At 54.6% G+C, this 27551-nt stretch overlaps 9 protein-coding genes across 9 annotated transcripts; 2 read left to right on the forward strand and 7 right to left on the reverse strand.

Moving 5' to 3' along the window:
• Positions 1–1191: 1191 nt before the first annotated feature.
• On the forward strand, positions 1192–3161 carry BZA05DRAFT_416349 (uncharacterized protein; the record flags this gene model as incomplete). Its single annotated transcript, XM_051485395.1, has 2 exons — positions 1192–1204; positions 1423–3161. The coding sequence occupies 2 exons, from the start codon at positions 1192–1194 to the stop codon at positions 3159–3161; spliced, it is 1752 nt and encodes a 583-aa protein (XP_051341910.1).
• Positions 3162–4585: 1424 nt separating this feature from the next.
• BZA05DRAFT_464679 (uncharacterized protein) lies at positions 4586–6365 on the reverse strand. Its single transcript, XM_051487741.1, has one exon. It carries the CDS (start codon positions 6064–6066, stop codon positions 4867–4869), a length of 1200 nt encoding a protein of 399 aa, XP_051341911.1. The 5' UTR covers positions 6067–6365; the 3' UTR covers positions 4586–4866.
• A 6488-nt stretch (positions 6366–12853) lies between these two features.
• Positions 12854–15525, reverse strand: BZA05DRAFT_215838 (uncharacterized protein). Its single transcript, XM_051479652.1, has 2 exons — positions 13174–15525; positions 12854–13019 (listed from the first exon to the last, which is right to left on the reverse strand). The coding sequence occupies exon 1, from the start codon at positions 15394–15396 to the stop codon at positions 13216–13218; it is 2181 nt and encodes a 726-aa protein (XP_051341912.1). The 5' UTR covers positions 15397–15525; the 3' UTR covers positions 12854–13019; positions 13174–13215.
• A 711-nt stretch (positions 15526–16236) lies between these two features.
• On the reverse strand, positions 16237–17333 carry BZA05DRAFT_215850 (uncharacterized protein). The gene is made up of 2 exons (XM_051479653.1): positions 17031–17333; positions 16237–16972 (listed from the first exon to the last, which is right to left on the reverse strand). The coding sequence occupies exons 1-2, from the start codon at positions 17120–17122 to the stop codon at positions 16294–16296; spliced, it is 771 nt and encodes a 256-aa protein (XP_051341913.1). The 5' UTR covers positions 17123–17333; the 3' UTR covers positions 16237–16293.
• A 2876-nt stretch (positions 17334–20209) lies between these two features.
• BZA05DRAFT_389394 (SMP-30/Gluconolaconase/LRE-like region-domain-containing protein) lies at positions 20210–21618 on the reverse strand. Its single transcript, XM_051482765.1, has 2 exons — positions 21495–21618; positions 20210–21446 (listed from the first exon to the last, which is right to left on the reverse strand). Exon 2 carries the CDS (start codon positions 21242–21244, stop codon positions 20288–20290), a length of 957 nt encoding a protein of 318 aa, XP_051341914.1. The 5' UTR covers positions 21245–21446; positions 21495–21618; the 3' UTR covers positions 20210–20287.
• Positions 21619–21809: 191 nt separating this feature from the next.
• BZA05DRAFT_389398 (uncharacterized protein) lies at positions 21810–23646 on the reverse strand. The gene is made up of 4 exons (XM_051482766.1): positions 23292–23646; positions 23032–23221; positions 22722–22979; positions 21810–22668 (listed from the first exon to the last, which is right to left on the reverse strand). Exons 1-4 carry the CDS (start codon positions 23531–23533, stop codon positions 22114–22116), a joined length of 1245 nt encoding a protein of 414 aa, XP_051341915.1. The 5' UTR covers positions 23534–23646; the 3' UTR covers positions 21810–22113.
• A 157-nt stretch (positions 23647–23803) lies between these two features.
• BZA05DRAFT_389400 (uncharacterized protein) lies at positions 23804–25011 on the reverse strand. Its single transcript, XM_051482767.1, has one exon. The coding sequence runs from the start codon at positions 24832–24834 to the stop codon at positions 23923–23925; it is 912 nt and encodes a 303-aa protein (XP_051341916.1). The 5' UTR covers positions 24835–25011; the 3' UTR covers positions 23804–23922.
• A 253-nt stretch (positions 25012–25264) lies between these two features.
• Positions 25265–26802, forward strand: BZA05DRAFT_215895 (casein kinase II, regulatory subunit). Its single transcript, XM_051479654.1, has 3 exons — positions 25265–25640; positions 25716–26017; positions 26116–26802. Coding segments are annotated over exons 1-3 (735 nt in total). The 5' UTR covers positions 25265–25639; the 3' UTR covers positions 26548–26802.
• A 399-nt stretch (positions 26803–27201) lies between these two features.
• BZA05DRAFT_442395 (DNA directed RNA polymerase) lies at positions 27202–27496 on the reverse strand (the record flags this gene model as incomplete). Its single annotated transcript, XM_051486750.1, has 2 exons — positions 27202–27226; positions 27318–27496. The coding sequence occupies 2 exons, from the start codon at positions 27494–27496 to the stop codon at positions 27202–27204; spliced, it is 204 nt and encodes a 67-aa protein (XP_051341918.1).
• Between the last annotated feature and the right edge of the window lie 55 nt (positions 27497–27551).

Consider the following 27551-nt stretch of genomic DNA (forward strand, 5'->3'; position numbering starts at 1 on the left):
ACATCCTCCGCCCGCACGCACCACTGTCCCACACCAACTGCCCACTCCCTTCCCTCCCCCTCCCCCTCCCCGCAAAATACCAATTTGCCCTGCAGATTCTCCGCATCTGGCTACATTGCTTAGCTTCTTCTGCGTCTGTGTGGAGAACATCCACTACCGCTACCCACTCGTACATACCTCTTACATACACAGCCCCCCCCCCCCCCCCCCCCCCCCTCCACGCTGCTTTCTTTCCGAGCCCTCTCTGAACGGGGATCGACCACAGCAACGTCCTGCATAACTCCCCGGTCCAGTTATAAACCTGCCATCACCCCGCGAATCATCTCTCGAGGACACTTCGCCGCTGTGACACCCACTTTCCCCAAAGAACCTTTTTGACTCCAATTTTGCGGTTCCTGGTACTTCGAAACCCTCCCGCTTCCTTCTCCGCCACCGTCCCTCCCCGTCCAACCAACCAACCACCCTTTCTCTACACACACATCAAATACCCTCCCGCACCCCCCCACCCCCCGTCCGTAAGCTTGCATCTCCCTCTCGCTCTCCGTGCAAACGTCTTCGGCACTTTGCCTACCGGTATATAATTCTGAACCGCCGGCCAGATCCTAAGCGACAACACCATCACCACTACGTCCATTACCTCCACTACCACCGCCACCACCCTAACTAAAGCAAACCCTGACGCACCCTCGTCTCCACGCACGATTATCTACTTTACACACACCTCATCCCGAGCTGCACCCCACGCCGAGTCGGCATACACAAACCACTGCTGCTTCGCGACACCTTCCCGCAGCAAGCTCCCAACGAATCGGTAACTCAATTCGTTGCCCTTCTGCAGCCGAAACTACCTAGGCGTGTCTTGCGTTCGACCCAGCCAGCCATTGAATTCTTGCCTCCGCCCAAATCAATTCCTAGGAACCCTTCTTGCCAACGCATACCGTTACCCACAACAACAATAACGGCTACCCATCATTCGGAGCAGCAGCAGTACCATCGTGAGACGCGTATCTGGAGGCATCCAATTCCTTCCCGAGGTTTGCGCGCTCAAAGAACTTTCCACCGTCTACCGACCGAAGAAAATTGTGTTGCTAGCCAGGAAGAAGTCACTCGGAGCGACTTGTTCAAAAGGAAGCTGCCCCGGGCCTTCATTCACCAACAACCCCCCGGTGACTTGAAATCAAGGCAACATAAATGCCCTTCTCAAGTAAGTCTCCCCTCACAACCTAACACACACACCTTCTCTTTCTCTCAACCCTGTCGGGTGTCTGTTCGGTTGATCCCATCATTTCTTCGGACGGCTGGAGCTGCTTTTCCTGGATATCCTTACTACCTCCATCCCCGCCCCCAACAGATGTGATCATCATAATCATCATCATCACTTCCAAAGCCAGTAGCGCTGACGTATTCTTGTTCTTGCCGCAGTGTCTTTCTCGACCTTTAATAAGAAGAATACCTCTTCCGATCTGAGAGTAGACATACCACCACAGATGGCCAACGGTATGCAAGCATACAACGGCACCAGCAACGGAGGTCCCGGATCGCCCACTCCGTTCATCAAGAACGAACCGAGAGATGACGCGATCAACTTCCAACAGTTCAGCCAGCACCCGGAAGCATACAGCATGTCCGCCAATTCCCACTTTCAGACCCAGCACGGAGGATTCACGGACCAAGATTTCGGTGGCGCCGACAGCATAGATCCATCCGAACTGACGGTGCAGAACGGTGGCTTCAGCTTCGGCACGTACTCCAGCAACCAAGGCCTCGGCTTCATGAACGGCGGCGGCGGTGGGCTCAGCATCGGCGACGACGACCTCCGCGCGGGACTGCGCGATGATCTGTTCGACGGTCTGGACGCACCTCGGCGTGGCAACGACATGTACTCGTACTCCGACATGAATGGCGATCGTAAGGTTGGTAACGGGGCCGAATACTCGCACACACCTGACAACCCTCCCGCGGGATCTCCGTACATGCGCGGATTCCCACAGCACGACCAGTTCCGGCGCCTGTACAACGACCCAGCCGAATCACCTTCGTCATACAACTCACCGGTCATCGGTTCGGATTCGACGCAAGGTACGAATTTCGATGGGTTCATGAATCCCCAGAAGCGAAAGAACGGCCCTATCGGAATGGACAGGTCCGAGAGGAGTCCGTCGGTCATGTCTCCGCGCACGCCCAACACTCCTGCCCTCCACGGCCTGTCTCTCACAGGTGCCGAGTCCATCAGTCTTCCGGCGCAGCCGATCCAGAATGCCCACCTGAGACAGCACCACAAGACGCTATCCAACCCGTGGGACGGTACTCCCGGCTCCTCGTCCTACGTGGATTCGCCGTTGTCGTCACCAGGCATGCATGTGCACCCTCAGATCTCGGACGTGTTCAAGAGCAAGGGAGCTTCCCTGCCCGCCAAGGTCGACCACATGACAGGCAACTCGCAGGAAGCCAAGAAGAGACGCCGACGTGAGAGTCACAACCTGGTCGAGCGCCGGCGAAGGGACAACATCAACGAGCGCATCCAGGATCTCTCACAGCTTGTGCCACATCACCGCCTGGAGGACGAAAAGGTCCGCAAGCAGCTCCTCAACAGCGGTTCGTTATCACCAACCACTGTTGGCGCCAGTGGCAGCCCTCCCCGCGCAACTTCGGGACTGGCGGTCGGACCCGGTGGAGTCGGCCGGCGAGCCATCCCTCCCAGCGGCATCAGTGGCGAGGAGAAGGACAAGGGGCCTAACAAGGGCGACATTCTGAACGGCGCCGTTGGCTGGACTAGGGATCTGATGTGGGCCATGCAGATGAAGCTGGAGCAGGAGAGGGAGGTTCGGGAGTTGGTGGCCCGTCTCGGTGGTACCTATCCGTTCGAGGAGAGCGAGGCGGACAGACGGATGGCTTCTGAGCTCGAAACCGCCATCGCAAAGGCCAAGAGGGACCACCACGACTTTGGGTACTCTCGTGCCCCTGGATCCGGCCTCAGGGTTCCAGGCTACACCGACTATGCCGGCCAGCCGCTCGGAGATGGAGGATCTGACCGAGTCAGCCCCGGATCGACCGGCAAGCCCATGCAGAACGGTGGGTCCTCGAGAGGAACCCCACACTGGAACGATGGAATGATGTTGAAGGAAGAGGATGAGTCATACAGCGGTATGGATATGTCATGAACGAGGATTTCAAACGATTACGCTTCCTACTGATTTTCTGCGCCTTTTCCCTTTTTCTTTTCATTTCCCTTTCACCACTTAATGCCTTGCAACACTAGAGGGAAACTTTACTTTTGGATTTCTCTTCGGGTAGTGTTCTATTTCCTTCCGTCTTCTGTGCTTTGTTCTGGAGTTGCCTTCGAGATTTGTAGCATTTATAACGTGTGTTGTGTATCCCCCGTTTGTATTATTTGCTTTTTTTGGGAAGGCGCTTGGAATGGAGGAATGCGTGTGTTTCTTTTCTTTTCTGGACGGAGTTGTTTTGTGCTTTTTTTCTTGGGGAATCTTCTCTTCTCTGTTCGTTACGCATGTTGCTGTTTTCCGCTTGCTTCCTGCTATCTACTGTTGATGAATTACTATTACGCTTGTGTATACTAGAGGAGTATGGTTTGGGGGCAAGGCTGTGTAGCGGGAGGGGGAGAGGGGGGGGGGGGGGCCTATAACTAGCCGTTTCTCTTCTGATGTCGACGTTTGTTGTATCTTTGACTTTTTTGATTTTGATTTTGACTTTGACTTTTGGTTTTGGTTTTGGTTTTGGTTGGAGCGTTTTTGGTTTTTTGAAATTTTGTGTTGATGAATCGATCGCTGTATTCTGTGCTCTGTGTTCTGTGAGGATCACTAGGGGGAATTATACTTGTGTTTCAAGGCATGATGGTACTGGGAGCGGAGTATGATACTGGGAGTGGATGAGGGTACGCGATTTTACGGCGATAATGATGCACTGTGCACTATGTGGAGCTACGGCGGGACGGCGAGATGGGCGTCCACTCTAACTCGGGCTCCGAGGCTGGTGGGGAGTCGGGAGGCCAAGAGCACAGCCGATCGCGCATAATTAGTTGAGCCCCTCTGCCGCCGCGGCGGCTTGGGGTAACAGGGATTCTACATAGTAGGTGGATGCGCTGTGCCCGTTGCCTGCCGTACTAACTAGAGTAACTACATCCTATTGGCCTCAGGTCAATAGTTGAGCCCTTGTATCGGTGGCTGCCGTGTATGCATAGGTAAGCCCATGGTTAAGCCTCGTGGAAGCCTTGTGGAAATCCGGTGGAAGCCTCGCAGAAGCCTGATGGAAGCCTTAGGTATGAGGTCCTTGTGAGGTTCCTGTGAGATATCCGCAATACTTATATGGGGTTCGGCACCTGCGGACAACGACGGAAAGCCTGAAATGGATATGTAGAGTACCAACAGTCTGCACGGCGCAGTGCTTCTAGGTACCGGTATCGATCCCCCTCTACGTATGGTAGGTACCAACTAGTATCGCAGAAAGCTGCTCCCAGTCTGCAGAGACTCGAGAGATAACTGGTTTATCGTTCTGGAGTACATCAGCATCAGCATCAGCGCCGTGACAACTAGAGACTGGGACCTGGGGCTATGCGTCGGCTATACTAGTAGTGATATAGTTGTGGTACTACTAGTGTAAGTGCATAATATATCACTCGTCTAGCACTGCGGCTACTGCTCTTTTACGGCTGTTCAAAAAAAAAAGCACGGAATGCGAGTATGAGAAGGAAAAGGAAAATCGCCGTTGTGAGCCTCTATCTGTACTCCTTCGGGCCTTCGGGGATTTCACTTGCGGAGATGTACTCCAGTTCACACCGGTATCCACTCATCAAGATTCAAGCCATCCTATTAACAACGGCACCAGGCCAGTACACATGCGACTCCTATACTATATACACATAGTATCCCTCCCCGCAACAATAACCCAATCCGTCTCCTGCGGGGAGTCCGGCGCGCACTCCTTCTCGTCCGTCTCACCCACCCACATCTCCTCCCTCAGCCTCACCCCGCCTCCCATCCCCTCCAGCACCTCCATCAGCGGCGCAGTGCGCTCCACCCTAGCCGCACACACGACCAACCTACTCAACGCCCTCCCCTTCTTCACCAAAAACCCCGCCAACCCATCCGTGGCAAAACTCGCCTCGCCATCCGCATCGAACGAGAACGCGACCTCGAGCTCCCTTAGCTCCGACGGCATCGCGGCGAGTATTTTATCATCGATACTCAGCAGCGCGACCCTCTGCAACCCTGGGTTCTTTGCCACAACGGCCTCCACAAACCCGTCCGGCAGCGTGCGCAGCGCGCCGTGCTCGACATACAGCATGCGGTCGAGCGCGCCGGCGCCGGCGCGGCCAAAGCCGAACTCGCGCAGGCCCGTGAACGCCGGGATCTGCGTGGCAGGAAGCGTCCATGCGCTGATCGCCTTCGGCTCCACGATCCGTAGTGTGTGTAGCTGTCGCAGCGCGAAGAGCGCGCTCACGAGCGGTGCGGTGAGCGCGGGCATGTTCAGGACCAGTGTGCGCAGCGTCGACTGCAGCGACGGGTGTGCGCACAGGTCGTGCGCGCCGTAGGTGTCCAGGTGGGAGAGCTGCGGTAGTGTGGTCGTAAGCCCGCTGAGAGGGAATGCCGGACCGGTGTCGGCGAAGTTGAATGGGATTAGTAGGCGTGACCGGTTCCGGTAGTACTCTGGCCGGCCCGTGAGGGTGAAGGATCGCAGGGTTTGGGATGCGCCGGAGGTCGAGAGGACTCGCTGGATCGAGGCGATGATCGTGCTGTCCTTGGTCATGGAGCGCCCGTCGAAGGTCAGGGAGCGTAGGCGGGACATTTGTGGAAGGATCGTGGTCACGAAGGCGTCGTCGGTTCCGCTCAGGGCTAGCTGGCGGATGTGGGAGAGGTCGGAGGCACGGATTTGGCCCTGTGTTGCGGCCGCGATGAACTGTCGGCTGTGAGCGGTCGTGTCGTGGTATAGTGTCTCACGGAGACAGCTGTGGATGGGCTTGCAGGTCTGGATGACATTGTGGATAGACTCGGTGGAGAGGTAGGAGGCGATCTCGAGGAGGAGCTCGGTGGGCAGTGTTTGGAAAGACATAGTTAGATATTGAATTGAGTTATGAATGTTTTTTTACTGTTCATATGGCTGGGCCTGTGTGAGGTCTTATATCGTCGTTCCCCATTGGTAGGCGCGGGGAGGGAAATGCACTTTGACGAGGCCTGAAAGGTCGGAAGTGGAACTCGCAAAGAAAGTTTATTTCGATAGATGTAACGAGACAGCTACGGCTGACGTACGTGCATGCTCTGGAGACAAAGACTAAACCACCGGCGACAATACAGTCGTCTACCTAGGCTAAACATTCACCACAGCTTTCGGTGATGTAGATCTCACCGTTGAAACATCCGCGCAGAGTACCAACCGCCCGCCCCCAAGCGTAGCGTACGAGATCCTAGGTATACGACTCTTACCTCCTACACTCGCTCAGCGCACTTTGCCGAACCCATCACGGGTAATTAAACATCATCCGCGCTGAACTCTGAAGTGTGGTGATCTGGGGTAGTTAACCGGACAAGCACGTCCGCCCGGCGCCCGTTGGCTGTGATACATACCCAGCCGCCGGCGGATACACTTTACTCTACTGTAACCGCACTTTGCCCCGTCTGCCCCATAAGCATAAGTGCCAACCCTGCATAACTACATATCCCCAGTCCTTCCCACGGCTTCGGCAGCTAGAGTAATTAGTCGAGCGGCGGTGGCGAGCGGCGGTGGGGATGTCGTGATCTACTTACTTAGGCGCCGTTCATCTCGCCATTATCTCATCCTGCTACCACACAAAGTTGACAACCATTATTTCACTAATAATTTGAGGTGGCAAGTGTTCATCTCAACCCATTATCTCGCTATCATGTCAAGTAGGGCTGCGCCACACAAAAAAAAAAAGGTGGGAGTCTCCATCGACAACCTCAACCACTACCATCACTACCACCATGACGCGAAAATCAACGAATGTAAAGATACTTCAACAGCTAGAACAGCAAAAACTCCTGCCTCGGCAGGAAACTTGATTCTTCGGAAGAATTTGCAACTTCTGGAAGCTGAAGACTATGGAAGCAATGGTTTTTGTTACACGCGTCATCCGGGAAGCATTGCCAGAGTCAATCTACTCATACAGTTAGAGTCATTGAAAGAATGACTCTAGTAATGGGAGGAATGGCTCTAGTCACCGAGCAGGAATGACTGAGTAAATCCGCCAGATTCCCAGTGGAAATGCGTAATCCATTCCATTTTTCCATCGCATTTGAGGCTCCAGGACCCTATTACATAATGGTTCACCTCAGTAGATGTGGCGTTGCTTCAGAAGTCTGGGTGCCGAAACGACATAATGCGACATAATGCTTTTAGCATTATGTCGCGCTACGTGCTTGGCACATCCACATAATGAGATAATGGCGAGATGAACGGAGCCTTAGGTCCATGGATATCTTCGTCAATAGAATGATCCCCCACCACCACCCCTACGACTTCGGGCGGCGGTAGTTACCGTACGCGCGCAGCGCGAGCCGCCAACTTCGGAGCCGAACCGAACCGACCCATCCCCCTACATGCATACTCCACATGTCCGGGGGACGTGTGTAAATTTGGTGCTCTCTATAGTAGGTATGCCCGGTTGGGAGGCGGTAGTGCGTCTACTATTATACGCAACCACGCAACCACGCGACTCACTGTCTCGATTAGTCTAGTTGCTATTATAACAGTCGCCGTCGCCGCCGCTGACCCGCTGTATTATACTCTACTTCAAACATCTCGGTGCTAATAACTAGAATGCCTACTAGAGACAATTGGCAATGGGTAACAGGGCTGATAGCCTGATAGCCTGATGCAGAGGTTACGAGACCGGGAGTCGAGTGAGCGCAAACAGTCAGACAGTCAGGTCCTACTACACTGGCGGCGGATTCTACTGCCTACCTCATACCACGATCAAGTATTTAGAATAGCTTCGGGACTCGGAAGTGAAGTTACAAGTATGTAGGAATATTCCTACGCCGCACAGGTGCACAACTAATTGTACATAGCGAGCCCATTTCCATTTCCACCGCCTTACCCAAGACCTACCCAAGTTGCCCTTTGGAATCCAAAATTACAAGCACCGTCCAATTAGGGGACAATATCCCTAATAAATAGAGCACCCTCAAATCGGGGCGGCTCCCCCAAGCGGCTGTCTCAGACTCCCAACTTCTCAAGATCGGCTGTCTCAAGATCCAAGATCTAAGGTCTAATGTCTACGATCCAGCCCTTTGTCCTCTCCGCGCCTCCGCGTCCGTGTCCGCGTCCTTTGTTCCGAGTCCCGACGTGTCGCGGATGTTTGTGCGCCCCCAATCCCCTACCCTTGTTTGCCGCCGGGCGAGCTGACGCTCCACTACTACTGCTGCTACTACTATTAGTATATTCGCCTAAACCGGGTTGCAATCGATTATCGAGCGGGTTATGCGGCACGCACGGACTGGAGTGCCCGCTCGTACCCTACATAGTAGTATAACTGTATAAGAAGTAGTAGTCCCGCTCGATCTCGCGGAGTCCGAGGCCGGATGCAATACGCTGCTGCTCGGGCTGTCTCCCTTCTCGCACGGAATCGACTCAAGCGGTCCGGACGACTCAAACGACTCGGGCAACTCAAGCTAGGCTGGGGAGGGAGGGGGAATACCACTGGCACACTCGAAATTCCAGCCAGCAGACAGCAGAAAGCCGGTACTCTAGTTCCAACGTTCCGACGTTCCGGTGGCCGCGTTACCGAATTACCGCGTTCCAGCGTTCCCGCGGACTAGTGTACGTGCTCAGCAGCAAGCCCTGCCTAGACGGGCGCTTACAGTCGCCCGGCTGGCCAATATAATGGGCGCTCAGTAGCCCAGCGCCGGCGATGATGGGCTCACTTCTGGGAAATCTAATAACGTTTATATTATGTATGTACATTTCTACCCGCCACCTGCTTCCGCGCTTTTCTCCATGCGCCACCCAGATCTGGGAAGACACCCTCTGACCGGCCGGAGTCCTTTGCTAGAGATGGTTCATCTATGTACCTAGCTGCAAGTTGACGACCAAGAGACCTTGCTGCTGCTCCCAATGCCGAAGACACTCGCCAGCCGCAATAATATCCTCCTTGAGGCCGACTCGTTGGCCAGAGAGAGAGAGAGAGAGATCTTCAATTTATTTCTCATGCAGCCTATCTATCTAGACTATGGCGAACCGTCTTGAGACCCCGCTACCGGCCAGCACGATGTGGCGCCGCTGTTTACCAACCAAATTATATAGGAAATCAGACCAGTATATGTTTCGCACCAAGAACAGACAATCACATATCGTCGCTCCTCACCTCCCTACACAGGCCGCAGACACATTATCCTGCTGGGCACTCTTGTTCTGCCGCCGATGCTTCGCTTCGCTTCCCTCCTCCTCCTCCTCCTCCTCCTTCTCCTCCCCTAAGTCTAGCGGAACTTTCCTCTCGCGATTGCTTGGTAGGCCTGTTGCCCCACCAGCGTGAGAGAGAGATCTTCAGTTTATTTCGCATGCAGCACCACCATCAGTGATCTTCATCTCGCTTCTTGATCCACTTCGGGTACGTAGCTATGAGGGCGTGCCCCGTCTTCAGTTGATAGAAGCGGGCAGCCAGCCTCTTTGGCGCATTGGCTGGGAGCGGATCGGGGGTCTTTTTGGGGGCCGTTTAGTAGGTATTGTACCGTCGATTCTTGGTCCGGGACAATGACCACTGATGTGCCTCTCTCCATTTCTCGTCGGTTGATGGAAAGGACCCAAGAGTTCGTGATTGAGACGAAGAAATTCCCAATCCGCTTCGAACAGATGATGGTCACCAATATTGATACGGGTGGACAGATGATGGTATTCTATTCGATACAGAAGAAGAACCTATCGTCCACGGCGAAGACCTCTATTTAAGACTGAGAGGCCACCTAAGGTTGGCCGCCGAACAAAGTTGGCCGCTCATCAGAGTTCGCCGGGCCCGCTCATCAGACTTCGCCTAGCCGTCGAGACTCTTCTACCGTCGAACCTTAACTCGTGCCGAGATCTCCGGGCGACCAAAGTTTGACAATCGTCATGCCGTGCCGTGATTCCAAATCCAGCTGGTTAGTTCCCGCTTCCGATTTCCCACGGGCCAATGCTGTAAGCTGAGAAAAGGTATCACCGCTGGCAGCACTCGGACCCTCTAACAGTTGGCTGTCGGTTCGCAGTTGGTTTAGGTACTAAGAACAGCGGTTGTTCCCGGGAAAAACTGGATGAACTGCCAGTCGGTCCGATGGATGAACTGCCAGTGCAGCCAGGGCAGCCAGAGAGGGTGAGATGATGGCATCCTTGGGGGATATATCATCGTATATGGAGGTTGGTCGTCTAATCGATAGATAATGAAAGAGAGAGAGAGAGAGAGAGAGAGAGAGAGAGAGAGAAGAAGTACTGCCGAAGATGCCATCACTGACTGTCGTTTCGCTCGATCCGGGCCCGGGTCCGGTGCCAACTGCGATGACTCGCCGGCGGCCAGCCCGTGCTGACTGCTGTCGATACCTAGTAGGAGGACACGGTGTTGCATGGCAAGAATCGACACAGCACCCGCCGGCGGGCCTGCTCTATATACCTACATCCGTCCATTTAGTGTTTGGCAATAGGTAGTCTATCCCTTCGAGTCTTCGACGATTACGCAGCCATAATCTTACTACATATTGCGTTCTGTTGAAACCTATCTTAAACTAACTTTTGCGCATCCTCGACACACATTACAATCAAAGTATTAGCTTTACAGTGTACACCGGGATATCGACGATTGTAGGCTCGAGCCTGGAAGCGTCTAACCCGCCCGTCCAAACACCTTTGGGCGGACTGCTGAACAGTGAACACACCGGCCGCAGGGCTACGGTCAGTGCTCCCGATAGTCCAGTCCAGTCGATAAAATTTGAGGATGGTGTGAAGTCAGTCCGTCTAAGATTTGCCTTCACGGACTGCAGTCGAATGTCGTCGACTGCCAGAATACCACTTTCTAAATTTTCACCGCAACTCTTTCAACTCTAACTATCAGGTGTTCTCTTTTCGCACCAAGCTAGCTCTACATCGTATTCTCTCACCTCACCGTCGCCTGGACTCTAGACTCTGAATACATTTTCTTACTTTACTTCACTATATTTCCAACACATCCTTCCACCTACGTTGCAGACTAGTAAACATCCGTGTGGCGACCACACGGTGTGTGGTCATTAGGCCAGCGCCACTTAATGTAAAGTCATAAGTATGTACGTTGCGGTCAGGGCGTATTTGTGGGAGACACGATGCAGTTGCCTTCATTGTATCGTACTCCAGGTCTCCGGAAAGCAAACGCAATGACGGAAAGTGATTGGCGGCAGGTTCTGCAATACGCGGTATCATCGCCAGAGTGAGCTGGAGCAGGTACAGTCGGTTCAATCTGTAGATTTAGCGGCATCGTAACTTCTGCGGCATCATTCGAAATACGATCTTGAAACAGAGGCTGAGTATCTGCTTCCACGCCTTGTAGTGTTCTGAAGTAGTCAAGAGAGAAGGTAGCGGGTTGAGGTCGTGAAGCACTTCACCGCTTAGCACTGCTATCCTGATAAATTCCATTCTATTAGAGTCCATGGAGATCTACAAATCTAGCAGTGAAACGGCAGCGCAGTCTCTCCGCAGCATCGTCGCTAAAGCTCCTCTACGGCCCTGCTCCAAAATGTTAGGGCTGGGCAGTCGCTTCGCTCCAAAATCCGACGGTCGGAAACTTAGGGTTGAGCCACAGAAATCGCCACCGTGAAACGCCATACCAGCCACCGCAAAACGCCACACCACTGCCCTTTATAGGAATAGATAACACTCCTGTATCCTTCCTTCCAGACTCCAGTGCACCTAAACTTCGACATCGAGAGTCTACAAGTAAAAGTCTCGAGAGAAGACAGAAAGGAGAGGTGGTATGTATACCGTGGTAGGCGGCCAGTGCTTCCCGCCCGCCGTCATGACTGAGGAAGCGACTCAGCAATGAGTGAGATTGCAACATAGCCCGGATGGTAGAAGTCGAGTGATACCCCATCCGGGCAAGACCCAGTCGAGTGATGCCACATGTCGCCAATGTCGCACGTAACCCATAACGCTCGCATTGCTCGCAGCGCCCATTCGAATCCACTTCGCCACTTCGCCACATTGTGCAAATAATTTACCCCGCTGCCCACGCGGTATGTACTTTGGATCGCCTCACGAATCACGATACTGCACAGTGCACAGTACACGCCCTGAATGAATTGCATCTACACCCGCCGTCTCGTGCCATCTCGCGCCATCTCCTACCATCTCCCGCGCACATCCGCCGTCTAGTACCTACCCCACCCCCTGCAATAACCCCACAGCCCACTCACCCTGCATGCGCATAACCAACCAACCATCCCGCAATCCACCCATAAAACCGCCACAGCCTCGGCATCACACATCACGCAAGATGGAGCACGCAGACCACACACAGACCACACACACGCAGACCACACACACAGCATAAACGTCCATTCCAAGCCCATTCCAAGTCCAAGTTCCAAGATCCAACCCCCGAGGGTCCTCACATTCCCATCCATATCCATTCCCATCCATTCCAACCTTAAGTACCCCTAAAAAGAAAAAGAAAGAAAAAACACCCCCTTCATCACGCACCAAGTTCCAGCCTGCTCCCTCCCCCGCCAATGCTGCCCCCTCCCCCTCCCCCTCCCACCCTCCCTCCCACTCCCACCAGCGCAATACAAACCGCAACTAAATCCCGCTTCGCAAAATGACCGGCAACGCAAGCAAAAGAGAAAAAAAAGCAGTATGCGAAAAGGACAGTGAAGAACAAAGAACAAGAAAAATCAAATGAATGAATGAATAGCACTTTGCAGTGTAGTGTAGTGGTTCCCAGCACAGCCGCGCTTCCCAAACATCATCCGCAAAAAAAAAAAAGAGACAAGATATTACATCCTCCGGACGCAAAGAGAAACAGAAGGAGAAAGAAGAGAAAAAAAGAGAAAGAGATGATGAGATTAACCAGGGGAGATAGTCCCGTAAACAGCCAGCCCATTTTTCACATTGCACATGTACATGGAGGAGTACATCTACGGCCCACCCACTATCGAAGAAAAAAAACCAGCCCGATTATTTCACCCGGAAAGAAGCAAAGGGAAAGATGAGAGAGAGAGAGAGAGAGAGAGAGTATGTGTGGAAGACAATTTAGTTTTGTCGAAGGTTGAGCCAGCTGAGGTTGTCGATACCCTCGTGCCGACTACCAACGTTGGTACCCGAGAGATCCGTTTCTCGCCGGCTATCGGGATACACGCTGCTCGATACGTCGCTCCGGAAAGCATTGTTGTTGTACCGATCCGGACCTAGCTCGTTGTCGAGCTGGCTCCATAACGGCCGCTCGGCAAGGCTCTCCGGGATGCCGGACGAGTAGGTATCGTGAGATGCCACTGATGACATCGAGGCTTCGGAGGTTCGTCGGTCGTACTGTTGTCGCGCTCGTGGGTCGTCGAGAATCAGACCGTTCGAGCCGGCGCGTTGGACACTCACGACTCCCATCCCACCCGCCACAACGCCTGGCCCGGCGTTATAGAGGAAGGGGTTCTGGTGCATGCTGGCGTGATTGGATTCGGTGTAGACGGATGATGGAGCCCCGGAATAGGCACGTGGAGGGGTGGCAACGAGATTGGTGGCCGAGTTGCCGGAAAAGTATCTGCTCCAGCCGGATCCTCGCTCCTTCCCATAGTCCGTCCCGGCCACCGTACTGTCCTGGAAAGGATCGGCGAAAGGGTCGTTTGCAGCTGGAGGCGTACGTGTCACCGTCATCGTCGAAGGCGTCCGCTGGCTGGGATGTACAATCACACCTTGACCACCAATCCTGTGAACCTGAGGACCATCCATGAAGTTTGTACCGGAAGGAACGTACTCCCGGGTCGAGGCTTGTCGTTGCACGTTGAGCCACGAGTCGTTCTTGTGCTCGTGGAACCCCCGAGCGTTCGGCGGCGCCAAGGAACTGACGGATCCACCGGCTTCCTTCATAAAGGATGCCCCCCGATCCTGGAACGACATCCGGCGCTCTGCCCCGCGGTATCTCTTGGCATCATTCTTGGCCCGCCGCCTCCTGAGGAGGAAGAATATGCATCCCAGAATCAAACAGGCACCGAGGATGGAGCCCAACACGGTAAAGAGCAATTGAACGGTGTTCAACCGAGCGCCATGCGACGGAGAGTCGGCTGGAGGTACATTACCGCTAGGAGTAGTAGTAGCATAGGTCGACGTTGAGACCGCTGTCGAGCTCGATGTCGACGACGTACTCGTCGGCTCGTCGGCCTGGAGCGTTCGAAGGACGGCCTCGTCGCTTTCGTTGAAGACACTCTCGGCGCTGACCCAAGAGTTCTTCCTCGTGTTGAACATGAGCAAAGGCTCGTCGTCGTTTCCACCGGTGATGATGACCATATCCCCATCATAAGCCATCGAAGTCCCCTGCCTCGTCCCGTTCGGCGCCAACGATCCATCGTAGTCGGGCCAATTGTCCACCGTCAACTGGTTTTCGGTCGATACCGCCGGATCCGCCCCACTTGCGGGACTCCTCTTCCACCTCCCAATTTCCTTTTCCCTTTCCCTCCTCCTCCTGGTCTTGCTGGTAGCCTTGTCCTTGACCTTTTTTGTTCCCACCGTCGCCGGAGAAGTCGTCAGGTCGAATGTTATCAGCATCCGTGATCCATCATCTCCATCCATCAGACTAGCCCATGCCGAACCTCTAGTCGGCAAGCCCGTGTCCAGGCCACTATCCAGCCCACCCCATCCCGTCGCCGTGACATACGTCGTTAGCGCCTTGTTGTCGGCGTCTCCTCCCACGATTAATGCTCCACCCGTCCCCCACGGCATAACCATCGGTGAAAGCAAGGGATTCTGAGCCGGCAAGGAGATGATCTCGTTTGGAGCGGCAGCCTGAATCAGAAACGTGTTTGCCGACGCAACGTTCACGGCCGGGTACTTTGTTCCAGCGAAGACGATGATCCGTTGTGTGTCCTCCAAGAAGGTGGCACCGTGACCCGTAAGGTTGAACGTCACCGGATCTGGCAGCTGAATCGTCTCCCACTTCTCAGTCGCAAAGCTCCACCGCTGCAGGCCCATAAACCCCTTCGCGGGGACATTATCCGGGTTGGTCGTCGAGCCACCGACAATGTACAGCGACTCGTCGGTTGTGCCCCGATTGGCAATGACACACTCGGCACCGGCCGTTCCGACGTTCAACGGCAACGTCTTCCATTCCGATCCATTCGTTAGCTCCAACGACTGAAACGCAGTTTCGGAAAACGTGTAAAGAATATTCTCTCGTATCGCCGAGCAGTGAGAGCCCAGCGGGGTCTCTGGCAAAGGCATCGACATGTTGGCCGGGTCGACGACGACGACGGACTAAAACGAGAGAGTGCGCTCCACGCAAGTGTCGAGCTGGTGCGGTTCCGATTTGTATGACCCAGAAGGGGAAGATGTCGACAGAGTAGTCGCAGTCGGTACCGTATTGAAGATGTTGTTAGTTTTGCTGACTACGTCCAAAGCACGGAAGCGTAGAGAGACAAATAAAGTAGCTGTTGTTGTTGTGGTGGTTGTTGATATTGTTGTACGCGAGGAGCCTGCCTCTAAGTGATGGCATGTGACTCTGCTTGGTACCGGACGAATGTACTTCAGCTTGATCTTCGGACGAGGGCCGCGATAGCAGATTCCCGTCGAAGCAACAAGTCTTCGAGCGTGTCGAGAATTGTGTACGTTGGGTTGGGGGAGGGGAGGGGGAGGCTGTCGACACCTTACGACCTGCTTCCCATGTCCGTTCGAATCCGAGAGAATGGTAGCCGAGACCCAAAGAGCTCTCCAAGCACACATATCCGTCAGCGTTTCAGCGGCGGTCCCTCAACGGAGCAGAAACTCACTCGAGCGTAATGAACGTAAATCTATATTCTTCTTATTCTTCTTCTTTTTCCGTCCGGATGATTACTGCGGGAAAGGAGCGAGAAGTCGATCGGTATGGTGTGAGGGGGATGAATGTGTAATGAAAGTGAAGAGGAGAAAGAAAGCAACAGCAACACAGAACAGAACAGGAGCCAGCGGGTGCACGACCGAGCGAATATTGGTGGGAAGGGAGGGTGGTGGGAGTGGAAGTGGAGTACAGGAATGATATCCGGGGGGTGGTGGTGGTGGTGAGGGGGGGCTGTCGCCAGGCGGATGAGATAGATTAACTGCGCTGCCTTCCTCCCTGTCTCGGTGTCTGTTTCCCTTTCGTCTGCACACCTATCTGGTCCGGAACGAGGGTAAATTCGGCGGCTCAACCACCGAGCACGAAGAGAACAGGACAGAAGAATCTCTGCAAGGCCACGGCGGTGGGAAATACTGGAAAGAGAGGTGTTTCGGGGGTGGTTGTGGTGAGAGCGCCACACGGGGGGAAGAGGCACGCAGACAAGGAAAAACACGGATGTGACAAGAACAAAAGAATGGAAGAAAGGCCGGCGCAGCGAGAAAGAAAGGCAGGTGTCTCTGGGACGGTGCAAAAGGTAGGTGGTGAGAATATAGAGTTGAACTGATTCGCTCGCTCGTTCGTTCTAGTCGGTGAACCGACGATGTCGTCAGAAAAGTCCCTAGCACAAAGTTGCCCTCGAGAAACGACACGAAGAACAGCACAACAGAAAAAGGACCGAGAAGCACCACCGAACGGACTGGCGAGAAAGGAAGGAAGTGTAGGAAAGCGAGAAGAGAAGGCCAGAACCGCTCAGTGGGGCAGGCGGTATGTACCACTGCGACGGCCAATTCCTCTCTGCGATGGCTGTCGCCGCACACGCACATCCTCCACCCATCATCGGCGCCCCCTAGTTCAGTTGGTTGGATGTATGTCGTACCAGTACCTGCATGGCGCCAGACAGCTTGGTGCAATCCTGAGACACGCAGCGAGATCAACTCCTCGTTGCTGTACTGACTAGTGATTAGTTAGCACACTCCTCCATGGATGATGATGATACGGCATCTCTCCGTACGTACGCCTCGCCCACCGTCCTTCCCAGTCCGGAGAGAAACACGCGTGTTCCATTGGCTGTTGCCGCTTCGGTGCGTAGTTGTGTGCTCCCATTGGATAATTGGCTATTGGCTAAGGTGGTACTCCATTCGGTGGAAGCAAAAGTCCTCTCGACCCCGTCCCAAGGATCGACGACAGAGAGTCGGACAGACAGACAGACAGACAGACTGAAGTCTGACAGAGACCCCACTCGGCGCAGTGCCCACCCTCAATGGCGATTCAATGCGTACCTGCTGCGGCTGTGCCGTAACGCCACACCACACATCTGCACAACCGCCCTGCACGTCGCGACCCCCAAATTCCAATGCCTTTGATTCGCACCGCCGGACCGGATCATCGTTTGGGGGCGGACAAGCGAAGAAGAACCCTCCTCTTCTTCCTCTTCTTCTTCTCTTCTCTTCTTCGTCGGTAGAATGCCGAAGGACAAGCCACGCCGTCTCCCCCCGCTGAGACGCTGAGACGCCAAGCCGCACACGATGCATGGAATGTCTCGCCACAGCTTGCCGCCCTCTCGGCCGGCCAACCATCTTCCACCTTCCCTCCCATCGCCATCTCGCATCGCCAAAGCCATCCATCCAACCATCCAGTCGATGGACTTTTTCATTTTTAATCGCCCCTTCGCCCACACCCACACACATTCACCCCCCTCCCCCGTAGGATTCCAACCAACAGCACTCTTCAATTCCTCTTCCCCTTCATTCAAACTTCGGTTCCCTTTGTCGCCCAACTCAACGTCCTATGCACTGTCACATCTCACATGCGACATGCAACCTGCAACTGCAACTGCAACATGCGGCGCCCACGGTGGTGGTCGGTATAGATATTCGCGCCCCCACTGGTCACCTACTGGGCAGTGGTGACTGCCCCGGGCCCCAGGTAGGCCGTGGTTAACGGGCTCTATTTTCAGCACATAATGTCGCAGCTCGCAACTCGTATCGTGTGCACTGTGGCCGGTGTGCACTGTGAGTCTGTGAGTCCGTCAGTCCGTGAGCCTGTGAGATGGATCTGGGAATGTACCACCATCGACCTCCTTGCATAGCACCGTACATGGTTATGATGTAAGTAAGAAGACTGGCATTCCGCAGCGACACGAGACGGAGGAGGAGAGCGCGCATGCATACCACAGCATCGCATTGCATAGCACAGCGGAGCAGAGATGCCTACGCACAGTCTCGCTCGCTCCCTCGCACTCACTCAGTTATGCGACTCCGTCGCGCCCGGAACCAGGTCTCGTCTCTGTCTCTGCGCTGTGCCTGCCTGGGCCTGTATCTATCCAGAGTACCAGTACATCCAACAGCTGCACCCGGATGCGTCGTTGACAAGTACTCTACTCTACATGTGTAAGTAGAGTACCCAGCGCTTCCGTGGGATCGGCACCTACCCTTCGCTTCCCTTCCCTTCCCTTTGCTCACGGAAAATAACTGGTGTGTATGCGCCGCCAGTAACCCACAGCGAAACTTCACCATTTCCCTCGCGAGTCGCCAATGGCCACCATGGCTAACTTCTCCCTCCCTCGACGGCGAGTTGCTCCCCCTCCCCGCTGTCGTCTTGTAAGTTGTCTGTATATCCACGCTAGGTCAGGGTCCTGTACTTTACTAGCTCAGGGACCAGGACCAGGACAAGGCTGCACGCTGTAACGCCGTAACGTACCTAGCATAACTTGTAGGCCTCTTCTTCTTCTCGCGCGCTCGTGGGGATATGAAAGGAGCGATCCGGGAAATATTGAAGTCCCAGCGAGTCAGCGACGAGGCGAGTGGTAGGTACTGGAGACTATTGCTGGAGACCAGAGCAGAATAGAGTATGTAGAGTGGATAGAGTAGTAGAGTGGATAGAGTACCAGGTGGATAGAGCAGTATATGTGTTACGCACGCTCACAGACAGTCTGGGATCGAGATGGATTATGGCCTCACATTGTAGAGTGTGTACTCTATGTTTGCGAGTCTGGGCGAGAGAGTCGTCTTCGGACGTATTTACTCTACACACTCTACACACATACCGGTACCGGACGCTTCTATTTTGTTTTGTTTTGCTTTCGATCCTTGAACCGCAAGGGCACCCTTTTTACGTGATTGGCGCAGGCCAGCGAGACAGCGAGACAGCGAGTGAGCGCGAATGAGCGGGAGATCGATCCGCCGACCTGGCATGCGGCGTGCGGCGTGCGGCGTAGAGTGGCGACGGTGGCGTGCGCAATGCTACTTTGTTTGCGACACTTTACTCCACCACCCACTATAATAACTAGTATCCACTGCAGTATACAAACCCAGTGATGTCAAAGAGTACACTAGGTACACTACACAGTCCATCAATAAGTACATAAAGTAACCAGCCCGTATTGCGGCCGCCCTGGACCATGCAACGGGCCATGCAACGGAACCGTAACTTTGGAAGAGCTTCGGAAGAGCTCCTATAGAGCCGCGGTGAGGCGAGTTGAGGCGAGGTGAGTCGAGTCGAGGCGAGTGATGCGGCGTGGCCGGGTACGATTCACATACTCCCACCAGCAGAGATCGCTTCCGTATTCCAATGAGATCCATGGGCTACCTATTGGCCATTCCGCTTCCTCCCTCCCCGACTACAGTAGAGTAGATAACTAGCCCCAGGGATTGCAAGCTGCAAGTAACGCGGGTCGGACGGACTCGGGCACATCTTCGCCGAAAAAGCACGGCGTCGAGCGGATCAAGCGACTCGGGATTGTCGGCCGGAAGCAATCTCGGCCGTCGGAGGCTTCGGCTCCCGCCCGGTGTGGTGGGTGGTCCTTTGTGTCGGTCTGTCTATTCTGTCTTGCGTGGTTCGGCCGCTTCGGGCTCCAGGGCGAGGATAGCATTGTTGGCTGTTGTCTGTATCTGTGTCTATGTAAGCAACTGTTCAAAGCAGCGAGAGATAGAGAGGATAATCAGTATCTTGTCATATATATCATACGGTCTGTCCGGACTGTGGCGACCCATTACGGTACCTATTAAAAACGGCCCAACAGCCTGGCTGCTCAGATTGAGTGATATTTCATGTACCTAGCATGACAAAATTTGGCGGAGTTGTCAGTCACAGCACACCGGAGAGCTGATTACTACGGTACAATAATTGCATTCGCTACGCTCTTTTCCTTCCCCCTTGACTCGTATGGAGGCAGTAATGTATTGCAGATTGATTTCTTTTGATTTCTATACATACATGTAGCTTACGAGCTAAGACTAGATATAACTATCCCCATGCACCAACTACACTCTACAGTCCCTCCGCCAACCGCGGAACATAAATCTCGGCCCCCTCAATACCAACATCCTCGACGACAAACACATCACCAGCGTACGGACACTCCTCCCTGATGGTAGGATCCATATGGACCAGGGCGCCAGTGGCGATGACCAGCGAGCGTCCAACAAACCTCGGGCAAGCGACCTGCTTGCTGCCCTCGACGACGATCTTCCCCTTGACCTGCGCAGTCTTTCCATCGAGCCTCAGCACACACGAGCCATTGAACATCGCGACCCAGAGGTCGCCGTCCGCACTGACAGCCACACCATCGGGACTTCCAGGCCCATGCGTCTCCGCCGCGAACTTGACAAACACTTCCTCCTCGCCCAGCTCTCCCTTTTCCGCATTGAAGGGATATTTATAAATCACCCCATTCCTCGTATCGGTGATATAGGCGGTCTTGTTATCCGGGGCGAAAACAATGCCATTCGGCACGGCCACGGGTTCTTTAACCTTCCTTAGCGTCCCATCCGTATCGCTAACGAAAACCGCGCCCTCCTCCTTCGGCGGCCCCAGCCCAAAGCTGGTCATGACACCGACCCAAATCCGGCCGTGGCTGTCGACGCCAGCGTCGTTCGCCCGCATCCGCCCCGCCTTCTCTTCGTCGTCCGCGTAGTACGTGTTCAGGTACGTCAGCGCGCCGGTATCCTTGTGCACGCGCGCGATCCCCCGTGAGGCTGCCGCAAGGAAGTAGGATGGGTCCGTGGAGAGGAATAAAGCGCCGACGTAGTCGGAGACGCTGATCGAGGAAAGGCTCGCGCTGTCAAAGTGCGAGAACGTGTAGATCCGCTTCGACGGGATGTCCGTGAAGTGCGTCAGCCCCGTTGTGGGATCGTGCAAGGGCGACTCCGGCAGCCAGAAGTCCGGCGAGTGAAGCAGCGGCGTGGCCGCTGTGGCGATGGTGGGGATGACGAGGGAGGATGACATGGCGGGCTTTGAAGTTTTCGTGCGGTTCGTGAGTGATTGATGAGTGGATACGGATTATGGGAAAGATTCTCGCTCGCTCGATGCCTCTTGTGTATGTGCGTATGCCCGGAGGTTTACTATATATCCCCCACTTCCGCCCGGTGTATCGATATACCGAAGGCCACGATCGCGGGGTTGTTGAATGTTCCGTGCCTTGCATGCCCTCCACCCTTCAGGCTAAACCCCTCATGCGCGTGCGGAAAATCCTCACCTTCATTGTGATCAGCCCGAGCCCGGATTCCGGAAGGAAGACAAATGAATGGATGGGCCTTGGTATGCAGAGTAGATATCGAACGTTGGCTTCACGCTTTCTCGCTTGCGGTGATGTCCGTCCACCCAGTCGGAGGAGCTACTCTAGGTAGCGATGCACCAGCCCATATGTACTCTACATAACTTGGCCTACCCATGAAACCAAGGCCGAGACCGAGACCGAAGCGGACCCCGCACCGCACCTCGGGATGTCCCACCGAAGATGAAACTCTCGGCGTGCAGAATGCAATCTGGAACGACGTCCATCCGGGCACATGGTTGACATGCTGTGATGCAATCAATTCGACATCATATGTACGGTAGTTTGTAATGTACTAGTACACCCATGGCTCTGAGGTATCCTTTTCACCTCATCGTCGTCGATCCCCACGACCATGCAAAATCTAAGAGTAGAGTACAATCCGATATCCGTCCGTCGTACAGTACAACACATCTAGTATGCCCTGAGAGTAGAGTGTGAGAACCTAAGAGCAAAACCTACGAAATGCAGCGCAAATGCAAAGAAGAACCCCATGAACACCAATCCTTATTACTCACAATTCCCGATCACTGTTGATTGCCTACTTCCTCTTACGGGAGCTCTTGTCAAACTGACTGATGATCGCCGCCGCCTCATCGTTATCAGCCAACGCCGACGAACCCGAGCCAGCGGCAGCGGCTTCCTCAGACTCCAACCGTTCTCCAAGCTCCTTCTGGTTCTTTGCCTGCGTCTCGGCAATCTTTCCATAGATGCCCATCGCGCCCGCAATCATGCCGCCGAGATCACCCAGCTGCGCAGGAACGATGACACTGTTGGTCTCCTTGGCGAGTTTTCCGAACGCGTCCACGTACTTCTCCGCCACGGTCAGCGACACGGCGCCCTGTCCAGCTGCTCCATTCGCACGCAGAGTCTTAGCAACCGCGTCGATACCCTTGGCCGTAGCTTCAGCCTTGAGGCGGATAGCCTCGGCCTCTCCCAATGCCGCGTTGATCTGCTCCGTCTTGCTGGCCTCGGAGGCAAGGATCACCGACGTCTTCTTTCCCTCGGCGATGTTGATGGCGCTCTGGCGGTGACCTTCGGAGTCGAGGATCTCGGCACGCTTGGAACGCTCGGCCGAGACTTGACGATGCATGGCCTGAAACTCAGTTAGCAAATAGACGGCCAAATCTACCACAGTTGCAAACGTACCTGCAGAACTGGCTCAGGTGCGTGGATATCCCGGATCTCATAACGGAGACACTTGACACCCCAATCCTCAGCCGCCTCATTGATGGCCTTGGTGATGTTGACGTTCAACGCCGCGCGCTCCTTCAACACGTGGTCCAGTGTGAGCTGACCAATTTCGGAGCGCATGGTGGTCTGGGCCAACTGAGAGATTGCGTACTCGGCGTCCTCGACACCGTAGGAGGCCTTGTAGGCATCGAAGATCCGGATGTAGAGAATACCCTGTCCTATCGTCAGTTTCTATCCAACCCACATCCACAGAGGCGAAACGAACATCAAGGTCCAAGGTAACGTTGTCGGCGGTGATGGCGCTCTGCGATGGAATTTCGATGGCGACTTCCTTCAACGACTTGACGTACTGGACCTTGTCAATGATGGGAACGAGGATCGCGAGACCGGGCTCGAGGATTCGGTGAAATTTTCCCATTCGCTCGACGAGCCATGCCTGCTGCTGCGGGACGAAACTGCAATGGATCTTTGTGAGCAAAAAGTTCACCGTTACATCCGGCCGGAGGTGAAGCGGTTCAAGCTTACCGGATGATGGTGTTCGCAGGTAGCCGTTCTCTTCTGAAGTATGTCTGTGGGCCTCCGCTTCCGCCGGGCGCAAACATGGAACCATTCCCGGGATCGTATCTGGAGGCATTTCTCCGCTGCAGGACCTGTGGTGGTGGTGGGGCAGCTAGACTCTGGGAGAGCGCGGCGAGGCGTATGCCGGCAGCTGCTGGGACCAGACCCCCGCGATTGAGAGCGTGCGACGCCGTACGTAAGGACAGCATGGTGTGTGTTCGTCGAGTCTTGATGAAGCAAACTGTGGAGGCGGAGATGGAATTCGATATGGGCGGTGGTTATATGCGAGGTTGTTGAATGACGAATGGCGGGCGGATTTCGTAGTCGGCCTAGAGTTGATCCTTGTACGGTCAGGCAGCTGTTTTGTACCACCTCCCGTTCCGTCGTTGACCGACACTGGTGTTTTCATTCTTATGGCGGGCACTCAGCAGCACAGCGATTTACTGAGTCGTCGGTCATGAGAGCATCATCAAAAAGCCACCTGGCCTCGAGGTTTGCCTTTGACTTACGTTCTATTCCCAAATAAATTACACAGCAAGAACACCGAGTCTTGACAGACCAACAGAAATATGAAGTATTTTACATTGTTCTGACCCATCTATTCTGGCTTGCTCTCTTCTCCCTCCACCTTGCTCTCTTCTCCCCCGAGCTCGCCGCCGAGAATCTTCCGGTGCGCATCGACGGTGCGGACAATGGAAATAGGAATAGACTCCAAGCTCCGGACCAGGTCGCCACCACCAGTAGTCTGCAGCATACCCGCAAGCTGGGCCCTCAATTCCGTCAAGCCCGGCAAGCTCGAGACCCATCTCACCATGCTGGAATCCAGCACCCGTCCCACTCCCAAACTTCCAACCGCAACGTGGCCATCCACCCTCGCAGCAACCAGGAACAACTTCTGCAGGCCACTCACCGCAGCCGGGTCCATTCCCTTGACAGCCCTTCCGGCCGGAAACATGATGTTCACCACCGTCTGAAGGTGTACCGGCGACACCGCGGGGAAGGTAACCACACCGACGGGTCCAGTGAGTAGCACGTCGAGCGGATGCTTCTTCTGCCTCTTCGAGAACTCATACGCCTCCCTCGACGTACCGTGCTGTTTCCCGTCAATCTTGGGATCGTAGAACTCGGCAACGCGCATCGCAGATGAGAACACAGCGCCACGCAAGATGTTGATCTTGATGTTGCTTGCGATCTCGTCTGCCTCTCCCTTGGGGGCAATCTTCGACAGTGCCGTAACCACCTCCCGCCGCAGGGCCGTCCATTCTGTGGCCCGCAGATTGTTGTGTTGGAACAGCAGCATCACAGGCGAGGATCGCAGCAGCGACAGGTAGGTACGGTGAAGCTGCGTTTTCCGGGCATCGGCGGCGCGGTGCGAAGGTGGTTGCGTGGGTGCATGTACGACAGCGCGAGCCGCGGGCGGGGTGTAAGCGCGTGTCATTCTGGGAGAGGCATGCGAGACGAGGAATCCCGTCGGTGAAGCCCGCGAAGGCAGAGGAATTCGTGGAGGCATTGTGAAAGCTATTCCCAGTGAGCAATGTCGCTTATCCGCTATTCGACTGGTAGATATCCAAAGGTACCTGTGCCGGCAACTTCGGAGGATGTTGCTTCCTTAACGCGGGTTGGTTGATTGGTTGGAGAGGAGTTTGGTGATCAAGCGGGCCGAGAGAAAGTTTGAATGCAGCGGCTGTCTCCGTGAAGATGCGGCTCCGCTGCGGCTAACAGAATACACTCTTCAGCCTTCACCCAACACCGCAACACAGTGTAAATAAAAGGATCCGGCTGAAATTACACCTTCGCCGAGAAGATCCATTCGCAAGAAAAAGCGGTACATATTGCAGAGATTCTGGGCGATATCTCTCACTTCTTCCCCCAGTGCGAGGAAGTGCACTCCCCTCCAATACTTCTACCCTCCTCCTTTCACAACTGAATCCTTCCCCCTCCCGCCCTCCCCCCAGTCAACGCGTCGCTATCCCCCCGCCTGGCTGTCTCTCATCCCACCTCCCACACACACACATCTACACCTTACACCCTTCTTCCAACCAACTCCTGTCGAATCTCTCTGAACCATCTGATATCGATCCCTCGATTGTTAGATCACTACTCCTTCCGTGCCAAGGTGAGTTGTCGGTGGTCCCCACGTGCAGACCATGCTCCATTCGCCAGTCACCATGGCGACTCTCCCCCGCCAAAGAAACCCCACCATCGAAGAAAGAACGATCGAAGCAATTAGGAAGCCCCCGGCCCTACTGACACCCATCGTAGGATCCCGCCGCCCCTGCATCTAACAAACAATCAACTACTGCTCAGCCCACGCCAGTGAGTCTCACCCCTCCTCCCCCCAAATCAACTGTTTCGCGCTGGAAGCTGAAGTCTGCTTGTGTGACGCCATAGTGGATGACTACAACTCCGAGACCGATTCCGACTACACATCGTACTGGCGGGACTGGTTCGTCGCCACGCGGGGCCATGAGTACTTTTGCGAGATCGACGAGGAGTACCTGACGGACCGCTTCAACCTGACCGGCCTGCAGCCCGAAGTGCCGTACTACCAGTATGCGCTGGACCTGATCACCGACGTCTTCGACTTTGACTGCGACGATGATATCCGGGAGCAGATCGAGAAGTCGGCACGCCACCTTTACGGACTGGTGCACGCTCGGTACATCATCACGACCCGGGGCTTACAGAAGATGGTACCCTCCCCTTCTCCCCTACTGACCCCCTTTATCGACTGCACCCCACCCCACGCAATCGAAGCTTCGTCTCGCTGACATGTACCCTCACTCAACAGCTGGAGAAATACAAGAAATGCGATTTCGGTCGATGCCCGCGCGTCTTCTGTCGCTCCCACCCCCTCCTTCCGATCGGACTCTCGGACCTGCCTCACACCAAGAGCGTCAAGCTATACTGCGCCAAGTGCGAGGACGTGTACTCGCCTAAGTCGTCGCGCCATGCGTCGATCGACGGCGCCTACTTCGGCACCTCGTTTCCGCACATTCTGTTCCAGGTGTACCCGGCGCTGATTCCACCAAAGAGCAACGAACGTTACACACCGCGGTGCTTTGGCTTCAAGACACACGCTATCGCCGCGCTGGCTAGATGGCAGGAGCAGAAGCGTGGAGAGCAGGATCGCCGGCTGGCGGAAGTCGGTATCGAAGTCAAGAGGGTGGAGGGGGATGATGATCCGGATGGGAGCAGCGAGGGCGACGATCTCTCACGATAGACCCCTGAGAACAGCTTCCTTGCGCGGTACAGAGCGGCGATACGGTTCACGTAAACCGAAGTGGATTTTTGAGTCGCGGATCATCACCTACTGCGTTGTTACTTACAGGTTGAACATGTGGTGTATATGGGGCTGGGGGAAGAGAGGATGAGATCGATTCACGAAGATAAGATGGAAAGCGTTAGTGTTTGGTTTCTTTTCTGTTTCTCTTTCTTTCGGAGCCAGGTTTCGTTTTTCTTTTTTTCTGTTATTACCTTTTGTTTGCTTTATTGTCTGTTCGTGTAATACGCTTCCCACCATTTTCGTTCGGAATTTGTGTTTGTGAGATGATTTTTGATTCTGCCTCAGCGACGTAGCAGTGGACAGTTGCTCAAAGCCCAATCACGTTGTCTTCTTCTTTTTTTACCCCTCTTCTATTTTTCTTCTTGCCGTCATCTGTAGACGAGTTCTTGTAACAAGTAGATAGGGATTTCTAGGTTGTCATTTCTATTGTCGCCTCAAAATGACAACTAACACCAAGCAAGCAAGCAAAGCTTTGTGACCCAAACCGAACCGAGGACAAAAAAAACCCTTCTCCCCTCCTCCTCTCCCTGCATTACCGTCGTGCCGTCGTGTAGTGTAGTATATCGCCTCGCCTCGTCCGTCCGTCTGTGTTCACCGCGCTTCAAACTGCACCATTCTGTTTTTTTTCCCATTCCGTCAGCGACTGCGTCGCGCCTTGAGATGGTGGGGGGAAGGGGAGTGGGGGGAAGGGGGCAATGGAAACCAACCGTCTGGTACGCTGCTTGTAGAGGATACGGTGGCCGCACTCTTTGCAGCGAATGGGCTCGCCCTTGTTAATGCCGACCTTGACGCCGCATTCTGCGCAGAGGTAGTGCATAGTCGCCGACGCGGCGCCGCCGACGGGGGCGCCGTAGCTGCGTTCTCCGGGGGGGGCTGAGTCGGCCATCGCGTAGATCTTGTGGAGTGGGTCGGGGATTTGTAAAGGTGTGGTGAGGTTTCGT

The sequence above is a fragment of the Tricharina praecox genome (genome assembly GCF_024521635.1).
Source record: "Tricharina praecox strain CBS 144465 chromosome Unknown BZA05scaffold_5, whole genome shotgun sequence".
In the NCBI taxonomy this organism is placed as follows: Eukaryota; Fungi; Ascomycota; class Pezizomycetes; order Pezizales; family Pyronemataceae; genus Tricharina; species Tricharina praecox.